This window comes from Jaculus jaculus, chromosome 5 (genome assembly GCF_020740685.1).
Source record: "Jaculus jaculus isolate mJacJac1 chromosome 5, mJacJac1.mat.Y.cur, whole genome shotgun sequence".
In the NCBI taxonomy this organism is placed as follows: Eukaryota; Metazoa; Chordata; class Mammalia; order Rodentia; family Dipodidae; genus Jaculus; species Jaculus jaculus.
The window spans coordinates 168,783,916-168,798,692 of NC_059106.1; the positions used below are offsets into that span (position 1 = coordinate 168,783,916).

The window sequence follows — 14,777 nt, forward strand, 5'->3', positions numbered from 1 at the left end:
TTATAAATAAGTGCCGCTAGCTAATGAGTGCTCTCTCCAACTCTATAGAATCTTCAAACTTTTATATCTAAAAATCTTGGGGTTGTTTTGGGGGAGGGGGTTCTCACTAGCCTAGACTAGCCTCAAACCCTTAGTGATCATCCTACTTTAGCTTTCTAAGTACTAGGGTTTCAGGTGTAAGCCACCACACCAGGCTTCCTGAAAACTTCCCTTTTACTTTATTCTTTAAATTCTTTGTCAGTTAATTTATTTGTGTGTGATTGGGTGGGGGCTTTAGGATCTCTTGCCCCTCAGAAAATGTACCCCTTGTCGCCCAGCCTTATGTGTTTGCTGATGGATGGAGCCCAGGCCTGCAGTGTAAATAAGCACATTTAACTGCGGAGTCATCTCCCTAGTCCTTGGACGCTTCTGAAAGACAGTAAGGCAGGGCTGGGAGATGGCCCAGGAGGTTGAAGGCACTTGCTAACAAAGTCTCCTGTCCCAGTTTCAGTCCCCCAGCCACCCACATAAAGCTGTGCAGGCATTTGTTTGCTGTGGCAAGAGATGCTGGGGTGCACATGCACATGTCTAATCAGGAAGCAGAGGCAAAAGGATCATGAATTGAAGGCCAGCCTTAGCCTTGTATAGCAAGACCCTGTCTCAAAAAATAAAAGAATAATCAGACCACGTATCTTGTTACGGCAACTATTACAGTGGGAATTTAAAGTGAGGACCAGAGATTGCGTTCAGCTCTGACTCCATCAAAGTCTTCTTACCAAGCTGGGCATGGTGGCACATACCTATAAGCCCAGCATTTGGGAGGGAGAGATAGGAGAATTGTAGTGAGTTTGAGTCCACCCTGAGACTACATGGTGAATTCTAAGTTAGCCTGGACTAGAGCAAGACCCTACCTAAAAAAAAAAAAAAAATGAAAACCCTTCATATCAAAGAAACAAGGTGAGGGGTTGAAAATTATTAATAGGAACCATGAAGAATAAATGGGGTCTTCTTGTAAGGCTGACTAAACAAAGGACCTGGGGGAAGGGATCAGTCAGTAAAGTGTAGTAAACCTGAGGACCTGGGTTCCATCTCCAGAACCCATGTGAGAAAAGCTGGGCACAGTAGCACAGATTGGTAGTGGTAGTGCTAGAAGGCCGAGTCAGGCAGATCCCTGGGGCTCCCTGGCCAGCCAGCACAGCCTACTTTCATGGCCCTCATTCCACCAAGAAAGTACTCAGTCAGAAAAGAGGCAGATTGACCTACCAGAGAAGTCAGTTGGTGGTCACATGTCAGTTGGTCACTTAATGGCTGGGAGATGTGACTTTTCCAGGTGGTGCTAATCCAAAGAAATGGTTCTAATTCTAAACGTTTGAGACATTATAAGGAGTCAAAAATTAGATTGTTTTTCTTTTAGTAAATGGGCCATTCTGTGTCCTTCAAATCACTTAACTATTAGCTTTTTTCTAAAGGCAAACTAGGCCCCTTTCTTTTAATATATTTTATTTATTTATTTGAGAGAAAGAGAGGGGGAGAGAGCGAATGGGCACACCAGGGCCTCCAGCCACTGCAAACGAATTCTAGGCACCCCCTTGTGCATCTGGCTTACCTAGGTCCTGAAGAATTGAACCTGGATCCTTTGGCTTTGCAGGCAAATAGCTTAACTGCTAAGCCATCTCTCCAGCCCAAACAGATTTTTTAAATATATTTTATTTATTTATTTGGCCACTTTCTTTTAAACACAGGGTCTCATGTAGCCCATGCTGACTTCAGACTCTCTATGTATGTGATGGTGACCTTGAATTCCTGACTCTCCAGTTTCTGTCTCCCAAGCGCTGGGATTAGAGGCATATGTTATCACTCTACCAATCGAGCAGTGCCTAAACCCCATTTATGACTTCTAGTTACATAAGTTGTGTGTGTATGTGTGTTCTGGTTTTGGCCTTTTCTTATTTTTTATTCTTTGGGTTTTTGAGGTGGGGGGGTCTCACTGTAGCCCAGACTGACCTGGAATTCACTGTATAGTTATAGGATGGCCTCGAACTCATGGTGATCCTCCTACCTCTGCCTCCTGAGTGCTGGGATTAAAGACATGGGCCACCACCCCATGCTTGGACCTTCTTATTTGTCTCACTGTATAGCCTAAGCTGGCTTCAAACTTGTGGTCCTCCTGCCTCTGGTCCTGAAGGATGGGATTAAGGTAACATTTCACTCTGTACAAATAAAGATAAGTTTTTTGTTTTTTTTTTCCCCATCCACTTTTCAGAATGACCGATGGATACTCAGGAAGTGATCTAACAGCTTTGGCAAAAGATGCAGCACTGGGTCCTATCCGAGGTGAGTGTAAAAACCTTGAAGCATTAGAGCTGTGTGTAGTACCATTTAGAAGTTAAGTAGTTAAGTAGTCTGTACCAAAAAATCCATTTTTTTTTCCATCACTAGGAAAACAGGAAACATTTATCAGTGTAAAACTTGGTACAAAGTAGATTTTGGAATAGAGATTAGCAAATATTTTCTGGGAGAGATCAGTAAATATTTTGGACTTTTGGGCTTTGTTCTCTTTTTTTGAAAAAAATTTTGTTATTTTTATTTATTTCAATCCAAACCTGTTACCTAGGAAGTTGGGCATCCCCTACAGTCTGTCTTTTCTAGCAAGTGTCCTTACCTTAATTAATTAACAGTGGATCCCAGCAAGCGGAAAGGAAAGGACACAACCTGAATGTTCCTGTAATGCTAATTGGTAATTTTCTTACTTCTAGTTAGTGGTTCTCCATAGGGTTAGCTGTTGAGATCTGAGTTGCCAAAGCTGCAACTTAAAGTACTTAAAGTACTGTGGGTCAAGCACTGGGCTTTTTTGCCCCCAAGCTGTTTTCTTTTTCCCTCTCAGAAATTGTGGGGCCAGCCAGGTGTGGTGGCACACACTGTTAAACCCAGCACTCAGGAGACAGAGGTAAGGAGGTTTGCCATGAGTTTGAGTCCACTATGAGATTACATAGTGAATTCTAGGTTAGCCTGGACCAGAGTGAGACCCTACCTGGAAAAAAATAAATTGTGGGGCCAATAACAGACTAAGCACCAATTATGCAGATGTTCATTCTTGGGCAAGAATAAAAGTGGGGGCTGGAGGGATGGCTTATCAGTTAAAGTGCTTGCCTGCAAAGCCAAAGCACCCAGGTTCGACTCCCCAACAACAATAAACCAGATACACAAGGTGGCGTGTGTATCTGGAGTTCATTTGTAGTGGCTAGAGACCCTGGTGCATACATTCTCTCCATCTCTCCCACCCCCCAATAAGTAAATAAAAATTAAAAAATAAAAGTGGGCCATCAGTTTTCAAATGGGATTCTCAGAGCTTTACTTCTTGGTAGTGGCTAAGGAGCAAGAAACACTAAGGAGAATGGCAAGGTTTTGTTGTCTGCTTCATTGTTTCCTGGCGGTAGTAGGAGTTGAACTTCAGGCCTCAGGCATGCTACATTACATTTACCACTGAGCTATATCCCTAGTACGAACTTGCAAGTTTTTTTTTTTTAGAATGTTTTAGTTATTCTGAAGGATACAAAGTTTGTGATTAAAGCAGACTTTTTCTAAAAATCAAGTTGCAATCTTTTAAGTTATATTTGAAATTAGTAAATTGTTCTTTTGGGGTATTGTGCAATAAATTGAATTACTTCCATTTATTTGTATAAAGACTTTTTTTTTTCTTGTTTGGTTTTGGTTTTTCGAGGTAGGGTTTCACTCTAGCTCAGGATGACCTGCAATTCACTGTGTAGTCTCAGGGTGGCCTCGAACTCATGGCGATCCTCCTGCCTCTGCCTCCCGAGGTGCTGGGATTAAAGTGTGCGCCACCACTCCCAGCTCAAAATATTTTTTATTAAGCATTTATAAATTTTGTGTATTTTCGATGTTACTATGTTGCTTTAATGTATTGATTTGTATTACATAGGTACTACTAGATTATTATATTTGGCTTTCTTATAAACAATTTAAACTTTTAAAATGACTTTTATTGGGTGTATGACTTATATTTTACAGAACTAAAACCAGAACAGGTGAAGAACATGTCTGCCAGTGAGGTATGCTATTCTGTGATTCTCTGATCTTCCTTTCGGTCCTGCATAAGACCAATAATTTGTTTTGTTTTGTTGTTGCTGGTTTTTTTTTGTGTGTGTGGGTTGTTTTTTCTTTGAGGTAGGGTTCTCACTCTACCTCAGCCTGACCTGGATGTCACTAGGTATTCTCAGGGTGGCCTTGAACTCAGGAGGCAGAGGTAGGAGTATTACCTTGAGTTTGAGGCCAGTCTGAGACTCCATAGTGAATTCCAAGTCAGCCTGGACTATAGCGAGACCCTGAAAAACAATACACAAAAAATAAAAAAATAAAATGTTAATATCAAGCTGTCATGGTGGTGCATACCCGGTGCTCAGGAAACTGAAGTAGGAGGATCACTGAGTCCAAAGCCAGTTCAGGGCTACAGAATGAGTTCCAGGTCAGCCTGACCTACCATGAAAAATCCTAAATAAGTAAATAGAATGTTGATATTTATGAAAATAAATGCAAGCAATAATTCCAGCACTTGAGAGACCTGAGATAGATAGATGGCAATAGTTTGAGGCCAGCCTGGGCTTCAGAGTGAATGAATCCCTTGTCAACCTGAGGTAGAATGAGACCCTGTCTCAAACCCCACCCCCCAATATATATTAGCATTGCAGTTTGGTAAGATGTCTTTTTTTGTTTGTTTTCAAGTTAGGGTCTCACTCTAGTTCATGCTGACCTGTAACTTACTTTGTAGGCCTAGGCTGGCTTGAACTCATCTCAAGGCAGCCCTCGTATTTAAGCCTCTTGAGTGCTGGGATTAAAGGTGTGCATCCCCATGCCCAGCGAGGAGATGTCTTACATAGCAGACTTGCCTAACGTATAATACAGAAAATAGATTTAAATGATTAGTATGATTTTTTTTTGGGGGGGGGGTCTCAAGATAGGGTCTCACTCTAGTCTAGGCTGACCTGGAATTCACTCTGTATTCTCAGGGTGGCCTTGAACTCATGGCAGTCCTCCTACCTCTGCCTCCAGAGTGCTGGGATTGACTGTGAGTGCCACCATACCCGGCTAGCATTATTTATAGACTATGTGCATGTTATGATTAATAACATTTTATATATTTATTATATGTGTTCATCATTTGCATGTAATTTTTTTTTTTAATCTAGATGAGAAATATTCGATTGTCTGACTTCACTGAATCCTTGAAAAAGATAAAACGCAGTGTGAGTCCTCAAACCTTAGAAGCATACATACGCTGGAACAAGGACTTTGGAGACACCACTGTATGAAGTTAGCAGAACGTTTTGCTGAACAAAAAAATTAAAAATTTAAAATTTAAAACATGATCTTCAGAAACTCAACCTAAGTTTACAGGACTTTTTAGAGTTTTACATTTTTTGTGCACCAAACTTGAAGATGAACAAGAAGACAGACAAATAAAACATGAAATGTGAATAGAATTGTTAAGGCCTTTTTGCCTTGATGGTCATGGTTCTCGTAGTGGGCACTGTAAGTTAGCACAACGAAAACTGGTTCTGGTCTGTTTACTGATAGACTGTAAATGATAATATGTATACTGTATTGGAGATGAGACTGCTCCAGAAACAGTGAATAGTAGATGACACAAACGAGCCTTTTGTTGTGTGTCTTGTAGTTTTTTTTCTTACAGTAATTTTTCTTTTCCTATTGTTGTCTTATGACTTGTGATTGGAATACTACTTCTTTCTTTTTCTGTTTTCTCTTTTTTCCAAACCTAGCGTGCCAAATGAAATTTTTTCCTAACAGCAATAGGAAAAAGCTATTTTGAGGCTTTCTGTTTTTCAGATACAGACTCTTCACTCTTTACTTTTCTGTTGTCTTACCTTGCTACTGAACAATTTAGAAAGCAATATAATAGCAACATAAGTGTGGTCAGAGAGAGCTTGAATATTTGAGTTACTCTGTCATATAACGTGTATATCCGTCCTCATGTGACCTGAAGTATTTTTTTCCAATATGTCAAAAATCAATCGTAGACTGTTAACTTGTTCCAAATGGAATTTTTTTTTCTTTTTCTGTTAGTTACTGTAATATTTGAAAGAGCCAGTTATAACTGCTATAAATGGAGCCCTAGTGTGGAAAAAGAGAAATGCTAGGAGATGTTTCTAATTTATTCCTTTTTACTTTCTTACTGTTTACAGGGGAAATACAGCCAGTGGCACTACCATCTTTTATTAGTAATCATGATCCCTTCAGTGAAACTTAAAATACCAAATTTTTATATACTGCATAAATTTTATAGGTTTCTCGTGCTCACTTTATTAACAAAAAAGCACTAGTCTGTTGATGTACCTTTGCTTTCCATAAAATGTACAGTAATTTTGTTTGTTGTTTGTATAAATATGCCTGGACTTTTATTATAAAAGTGCATTGTAGGAAGTAGAGGCTAATATTACAGCCTTTTAAATATTGTAATAAAGGCAAATTGGTATTTGCCCCTCATCCACTGGTTAAAAGTTTGTTTACAGAAGTTTTCTTTGGTGCTTAAATGATGCTACATAAAATGTCCTAGATAGAAAGAATAATTTTGTGGTAGTGACACAGACTTTTCATTTAGGAAAGTTGTTTGGAAGAATATACTAAAAAAAAAAACAACTTGCCTTCCCCCAGGTAAGAACTTTATAATGACATACATCCTCAGTTTCACTCATTGTTGGTTAAAGATTTATCTTAAACATACAGGATATGATTTCTAAAGAAAATCTGCTGCTTGTAGCCATGACTTGGATTATGTCTTTCCTAATCATGATTCCCTGGATGATACAAATGACAGCTGAACTAGGTAGGTGTGGCCATGCATACCTTCAATCAACGCACTTGGAAGATGGAGGTAGGAGGATCACCATGAATTCAAGGCCACCCTGAAAGTACTACATTGTCTCCAGGTCAATCTGGGCTAGAGTGTGACCCTACCTTGAAACCCCCCCCCCCCCAAAAAAAAGACAAGTTGAAAATAAATAGGTGAAAATAAAATGAACTCAAAGCTATGTGTATTTTAGCTTCTGGGTAGAATCATTTTTGAGGTCTTACGTTAAAGGGTCAAATTATAAATTGCTGGTAGTGAGAGACTGAGTGAAGTACATACATGTTAAGAACTGGGACAGCCCCAAATTAAAGCTTACAGTGAAGTGTATAAAATCACATTTTGTTTGTATTTATAAAAGAGTTAACTTTAAGCCACGTGTAGTGGCACACACCTTTAATCCCAGCACTCAGGAGGCAGAAGTAGGAGGATTGCCGTGAGTTCAAGGCCACCCTGAGAATACAGAGTGAATTCCAGGTTAGCCTAGATTAGAGTGAGACCCTACCTTGAAAAAAACAAAAAAAAGTTTATTAGTACTTACATATCTGCTTATCATATTAAGGGACTATTTGGCTTAAGTTCTGCTTCTAAAATGTAACCTTAAAAATTATCAAGATTAGCATAATCATTTAAAAAGAGCAAAGACTTCAAAAGTTGGAAGATCAGTTATATTTATTCAAAGTTGCATTACTATGTGAATATTTATCGGTGTATAGAATTTTCTTTGCTGATTAAGAACTATATTCAGCTAGTGCTTAAGGAACTTTTCCTGTGACTTACTTTGACCTAGTTTTAAGTGGTTTTTTTTTTTGTTTGTTTGTTTGTTTTTTTAATAGTAGAGCCATGAAAATAGAACAATGACATAATAGATGGCCAGGGATTGGCTTTGTTGTCTTTTTGTTGTTCTTGTTATGTTTTTCAAGGTAGTATCTCTCTCTACCCCAGGCTGACGTAGAATTACTGTGTAGTCTCATGGTAGCCTCTAACTCACAGTGGTCCTCCTACCTTTGCCTCATGAGGGCTGGGATTAATGGTATGTGCCACCATATCCTGCGTTTTTTCTTTTCTTTTCTTTTTCTTTTTCTTTTTTTTTTTGGTAAAAACAAATAAAATACTTACGTATTTATTTGAGAGAAAGAGAATGGGCACACCAGAGCCTCCAGCCACTGCAAACAAACTCCAGATGCATGAGCCACCTTGTATATCTGGCTTACATGGGTACTGGGGAATTGAGCCTCGAACTGGGATTCTTAGGCTTCAAAGGCAAGCGCTTAACCACTAAGCCATCTCTCTAGCCCATCTTTTTCTTTTTTAAGGGCTTTTTATTCCTATGTTATTTTATTATTTGAGAGAGAGGAAGAGAGAATGGGCACATCAGGGCCTCTAGCTACTGCAAATGAACTCCAGATGCATGCACCTCCTTGTGCATCTGGCTACACATGGGTACTGGGGAATCAAACCTGGGTCTTTAAAATGCATTAACCACTAAGCCATCTCTGCAGCCCATTTTACTTTTATTTATTTTTGTATTTTCAAGGTAGTCTCTCACTCTCACTCAGGCTGACCTGGAATTCACTATGTAGTCTCAAGGTGACCTCAAACTCACAGTGATCCTCCTACCTCTACCTCTCAAGTGCTGGGATTAAAGGTGTGCGCCACCACGCCGGCTCCCATTTTACTTCATTTTGGAGACGGGGTCAGTGTAGCTGTAGCACAGGCAGTCCTGAAATGCACTATGGCAGTTTGGTCTTTCTCACTACAGACAAAAGTTGGTAAGAATTTTTTTGTGTTTTGTTTTTCAAAGTAGGGTCTCGCTCTAGTTTAGGATAGCTTGGAATTCACTATGCAGTCTCAGGCTGGCCTCAAACTCACCGTGATCCTCCTACCTCAGCCTCAGAGTGCTGGGATTAAAGGTGTGCACCATCACGCTTGGCTGGTGAAGAATTCTAAATAAGTGTTGAACCTAGAGTCTAACCTGGATTTTGTGTTGAGCTGTATGTTCTGTTACTTCCTCAAAGGTAATACTTGAATACTAAGCATTTGTGTGCTCGTCATGTGTTCATGGCAGAGCTTGGTAAGCTAAACTAAACTGCAAGACGGAGGCAGAGGGAAAAGTCAACGTGACCCAGACATGTGAGAAGTAAAAGCTGTTTCTAACATGGCCTGACCACTGGACTTAGTAGCTTTCTGAATTGCAAGATGTTTTGTGCTCCAGGATAATTGAAGGAAAAATAAACAGAATTCTAATCTAAATATGTATAGCAATAGCATTCTTTGTTTATAGTGTAAAATTGTTTATATTTTGTACACAAATAATTCTTTTGGTAAAATGAACCGTTTACAGTTTGTTCTTAAGACTAAATTCAAAGGGTTTTCCTCTAAATGCTGTCTCAGTTTTGGTCTTTTGTACTTCAGAAAAGATAAACTGGGTATAGCTGCATAATGTGGGTTTTTATCCTAATGGATTGTAAATAAATCATAAACTTTCTTTTGCCCTTAGTTTTTAATTTAAGTCTTTTCGGTATTTCAGAGGTATAATTTGATCATGAGTACTTTGTAACTCTTGTGCCAGTAAACTGAACACAATAAACATAAGACTCTGGAGAGCAACTAAAACCAGCCAGAAACCACCCATTCCTATTAGACAAACTTCCACATTAACCAGCTTTAACTGTGTCACCACCCAGTTTGTGCAGCTCATTTGAGAGTGAAATTTAGAAGAATGTGACTGTCTTGTTCCACTGAAGAGTTACTTTGGACTTCTGGTACACCTGGAAATGACAAGGGAAACCGGGCCTTAGAGAGGTTATCCCCATAATGACTTAGATTCCTTTCACGTCTTTGATAAGTTCCAAGATTGTATCTGTGCTGTGGAATATTCAGAGGAGCCCAGCAGAAAGCAAAGTCCAAAGAACTGAGCAGGCGCTAGTATGGTAAGAGCAAACTTATCAAACTAGCACTTGAGAGGCTAGTAAGAGTACAAGGTCATAGTATGTTCCAGCCCAGCTTGGACTACATAGGCAGACTGTAAACAACAGGGCTGGGAAGATGGCTCAGCAGGTAAAGTGCTTGCATTGTCTGCATGAGGACCAGTCACAGCGATGGGCTCCCCAGCAGCAACTGGTTGGATAAGAGCCAAATTGTCACAGTGGGCTGATTTGTGAGAGGCCCTACCTTATTCAATTGAAAGGGAAAACAATAGAGGGAGAGTGGAAATACAGAATTCTCCAGAAGACAGAATCTACACTGTACTTCCTCCCTGCTGTACTTCCTCCCTGCTGCTGAGACAATGTGCGCAAGTCTCCAGTTCCTGCCATGTTTTTTTCACCATGATGGGCTTCCCCTCAAAAATAAACTCTTTCTTACAAACAAAAACAGGCCACAAATAGCTACAGTTCCTTCTCAACTTCCCTTAGATCTGCAACTGGGCCTGTTTTCCTTAAGGTCCTCCCCATAAACCTGAACTAAAAAGCCTAGTTCATGGCTTCAGCCTCCATCCCTCGGGAAGTCTGCAGCTAGTTACTGGGCTTCAATAAACAGCTCTGAGATCAAGACTGGTGTTTTTCTTGTGCTTTTCTTTCTCATTTTCCTTACAGTCATTTCCTCAGCACCCCCCCCTTAAAAAACTTTTTGACAACCTCCATACCTAGAGGCAATACACCATGATCACAATCTTCACCACCTTCCCTGTCCATCCCCCACGTCCTCTCCACTGAATCCCTTTCCTACTAACCTCCTTTATTATTTTATTACAGAGAATTGGTGCATCAGGCCCTCAGCCACTGCAATTGAACGCCAGAGGCTTGCGCCACCTAGTGGGCATGTGCAACCTGTGCACATTTGTGCATCTGGCTAATGTGGGAACTGGAGAGTCAAACGTCGGTCCTTAGGTTTCACAGACAAGTGCCTTAACTGCTGAGCCATCTCTCCAGACCAGCTCTCCTATTTTTAAAAATTTGTTTACATGAGAGAGAGAACGGGTGCTCCAGGGCTTCAAGCTGCTGCAGATAAACATACATGAAGACACATGTGCCACCTTGTGCATCTGGCTTTATGTGGGTCCTGGGGAATCAAACCTGGGTTCTTTGGTTTAATAACGGCTAACCCATCTCTCTAGCCCAGCTCTTCTATTTTGATGTCATCATTTTCCCCCTATTGTGCCGGTCTTATGTAGATGTCAGCCACTGTGAGGTCATGAATGCTAGGACCATTTTCTGTCAGGATGACAGTATTGCAAAGCATTCCTCTTCTTCCCTTGGCAAGGTTTTTTTCATTCTTTTTTGGGCGGTCTTGCTCTAGCCCAGGCTAACCTGGAATTCAGTATGTAGTCTCAGGGTGGCCTCAAACTCACAGCGATCTGCCTCCCGAGTGCAGGGATTATAAAGGCATGCACCCCCACACCCTGCTTTCTTGGCAAGTTTTGATGATTCACTAGGAATCTTTCAATATCTTTTTGACCTCTCGAGACTTCCAAGTACATTTTCAACAATTTGTCTTCAACTTATTTGCTTGCATTGTTTCACTGGACCTATCTCCTGTCTGTTTTCTATAAATTATTCCCTTTAAAAAATTTTTAGTGTGTACTTCATCCCAGGTTCTTCCCGTTCAACTGTTCCCTCACCAGGGCATACAAAGGTGCAGGCCTCCCTATGCTCACTTCTCTGTTGGCCAACTTGTGATGCCGCTGGGCCAAGGTTTCAACTCTCCTTTAAGAAATTTATTTATTTGGGCTGGAGAGATGGCTTAGCGGTTAAGCGCTTGCCTGTGAAGCCTAAGGACCCCGGTTCGAGGCTCGGTTCCCCAGGTCCCACGTTAGCCAGATGCACAAGGGGGCGCACGCGTCTGGAGTTCGTTTGCAGAGGCTGGAAGCCCTGGCGCACCCATTCTCTCTCTCCCTCTGTCTTTCTCTCTGTGTCTGTCACTCTCAAATAAATAAGTAAACAGAAAAATAAATAAAATAAAATATTAAAAAAAAAGAAATTTATTTATTTAGGAGCTGGAGAGATGGTTTAGCAGTTAAGGCACATGCCTGTGAAACTTAAGGACCCAGGTTTGATATTCCAGGTCCCAGGTAAGCCAGAGTTAGTGTGCAGTGGCTAGAGGCCCTGGCGCGCCTATTATCTCTTTAATAAATAAATAAAAATAGATCTTTAAAAAAAGTTGGGTGTGGTTGCGCACGCCTTTAATCCCAACAGTAGGGAGGCAGAGGTAGGAAAGTCGCCGTGAGTTCGAGGCCACCCTGAAAATACAGAGTAAATTCCAGGTCAGCCTGGACTAGATTAAGACCCTACCTCGAAAAACCAAAAAATAAAATTGGAATTCACTTATATCGGTGGCCTCGAACTCAGCAATCCTCCTACCTCTGCCTCCTGAGTGCTGGGATTAAAGGCGTGCGCCACCACGCCCGACTTTATTTATTTTTATTTGACAGACAAAGGCTTCCAGCCACTGGAAACAAACTCCAGAGACATGCGCCACCTTTCCGTCTGGCTACCTGGGTCCTGGGGAATCGAACCTAGGTCCTTTGGCTTTGCAGGAAGACGCCTTAACCGCTGAGCCATCCCTCCTTTTTAAATGTTTCAAATGGGAACATGCCACGGAAATAGGCTCCTGTTTGTCGGATTTGCTGGACACACTCCTTCCCATAGTATGGCCAGGAAAGGGTGTACTCTGGGTTGGTGGAAACCCTCCTAGCCCAGAGCCACGCCTCCTAAGGAGCTGTTTTTGTGGGGTGTTCCCCTATCTCTCAGCCTTCTGCTAAGGCGGCCAGAGCGGGGGACTGTTTCTGCGCCCAGGGACCGAGCCCACCTTCTCCCCAGCGATTCCTGGCCAACCGACCCGCCGGAAGCCGACCGTGCCCTGGGCCCTGGGCTGGCCACTGCGCCGCGCGAGGGCCGCCGGGAAGGGGGCGGGACCACACCGCGACGCACTTCCGCCCCCGCCGTCTTCGCAGCCAATCCGCCCGCGAGGCCCCGCCCCTTCCGGCCCGGAGAACGCGCCCTCAGAGCGTCTTCCGGCGGGAGCTGAGCGGCTCCTTATCATGGTGAGTTGGCCCCGGGGCGTGAGGGCTTCGGAGCTCGGGGGCTGCCGGTTCCTGGCCGTGCGGCCCCGCCTAGCGGGGAGGCCTCGGCAGCGCACGGAGAGGGTCGTCGGAGCTGCGGTCCGTCGGGCTCCGCGGAGAAGCGGCTGCCGCCCGCCCGCCCGCCCGCGCGCACGGCTCCCCTCCCCGAGCTCGGCTCCCTTTCGGTTCCTACTCGGGTTCCTTGGCTGCCCGAGGTCCGCGTCCCGCCACGGGTCGCGCGTCTGGCGCCCGGATGTGGTGCATGTCACGATAAAGGCTCTGCCCGCGTCCGGGACCGCGCCGCGCACGAGCGGGGCCACGAGTGCGCGGCGGCCCCGCGGCCCCCGGGCAGGGCGCGCCCCTCCTCTGCCCCGTGGGCATGCACGAGTGTGGGCATGCACGAGTGTGGGCATGCACGTGCGTGTGCAGAAGCGGCGCCCCTCCGTGGGCCACCCGGGGTGTCTCTCCTCAGCGCACGCCGTGCTTCCCGGAGTCTCGCACTCTGCTCCCCGCAGCCGGGGATTACGGAGGTGTGCAGCTACGCCCAGCTCCTACGCGGGTGCTGGGGACTGGAACTGGGCGCACCCAGGTCCGCTCTGGCCACCGTGCTTGGGTGGGAAGCGCACATTTTAAAAATAAAAAATAATAGTTTTGTGCCGAACATGGTGGCGCGCACCTTTCATCCCAGCACTCGGTAGGTCGAGTTAAGAAGATGGCCATGAGTTCGAGGCCACCCTGAGGCTACATGGTAAATTCCAGGTTCGCCTGCGCTGGGGTGAGACCCCACATTGAAAAACCCAACCAAAACAAAAAGCAAACAAAAAAACCTTTTTGCTTATTTGAGACACAGAGACACACACAAAGTGAGTGTAGGTGCATGAGGGACTCTGGCCACTGCAAAAGAATTCTCAATACATGTGCGACTTTGTGCATTTGGCTTTATATGGGTGCTGGGAAGTTTATCCCAGGCCATCGAGCTTTGCAAGAAAGCTCCTTTAACCACTGAGCCATCTTTCCTGCTCTAGGTTTTTATTATCTGCACATCATTCCTACTCCAAGTTTAAAAACTATACCTGGGGCTGGAGAGATGGCTTAGCGGTTAAGCGCTTGCCTGTGAAGCTTAAGGACCCCAGTTCGAGGCTCGATTCTCCAGGACCCACGTTAGCCAGATGCACAAGGGCGCACTCGTCTGGAGTTCATTTGCGGTGGCTGGAGGCCCTAGCACGCCCGTGTTCTCTCTCTTGTCTCTTTCTCTCTCTTTCTCTATCGCTCTCAAATAAATAAATAAAAATGAACAGGAAGCATTTAAAAAATTATACCTTCATTTCTGTTTCAAGTATAGTTCTTTAAATACATTATATTTTTTTAGGTGAGGGATTCGAGGTAGGGTCTCATTCTAGCCCAGGCTGACCTGGAATTCACTGTGTAGTCTCAGGGTGGCCTTGAACTCGTGGCGATCCTCCTACCTCTGCCTCCTGAGTGCTGGGATTAAAGGTGTGCACCACCATGTCTGGCCCAGCTTTATATTTTAGTTGTTTAAAGTAATTTAGAATATAGAGTATAGTAAGGATGCAGTACAACCTTTATCAGAATGTCACGGAGTAGCTCATATTTTCTTTCACTGTTGTTGGATGCTGTCTTTATCATAAATTAATTTCTTGGGCTGGAGAGATGTCTTAGTGGTTAAGGCACTTGCCTGTGAAGTCAAAGGACCTATGTTCAACTCCTCAGTACCCGCGTAAGCCAGATGTACAAGATGGTGTTGCAGCTAAATGCCTTGGCCTGCCGGTTCTCCCTCTATCCATCTGTCTCTTTATCCCCCCTTAAATAGATAAAGTAAAATAATTTCTCATGTGT

At 43.4% G+C, this 14,777-nt stretch overlaps 2 protein-coding genes across 6 annotated transcripts in view; both read left to right on the top strand.

Annotated features, from left to right (window-relative positions):
* Positions 1-6,682, top strand: part of Spast (spastin) — a 51,989-nt gene extending 45,307 nt beyond the window's left edge. For 4 of the 5 annotated variants that reach the window (XM_045150123.1, XM_045150125.1, XM_045150124.1 and 1 more), the window contains 3 exons: positions 2,243-2,313; positions 4,009-4,049; positions 5,184-6,682. In XM_045150123.1, the coding sequence (XP_045006058.1) occupies positions 2,243-2,313; positions 4,009-4,049; positions 5,184-5,306 (235 nt within the window). In that variant the 3' untranslated portion in view covers positions 5,307-6,682. Of the gene's footprint in view, positions 1-2,242; positions 2,314-2,863; positions 2,923-4,008; positions 4,050-5,183 lie in introns of those variants that run through there. The other variant, XM_045150127.1, reaches the window with a different exon arrangement.
* A 6,161-nt stretch (positions 6,683-12,843) lies between these two features.
* Slc30a6 (solute carrier family 30 member 6) overlaps positions 12,844-14,777 on the top strand; it is a 30,777-nt gene continuing 28,843 nt past the window's right edge. The window contains exon 1 of the mRNA XM_004667336.2: positions 12,844-12,902. Within this exon, the coding sequence (XP_004667393.1) occupies positions 12,900-12,902 (3 nt within the window). The 5' untranslated portion in view covers positions 12,844-12,899. The remainder of the gene's footprint in view (positions 12,903-14,777) is intronic.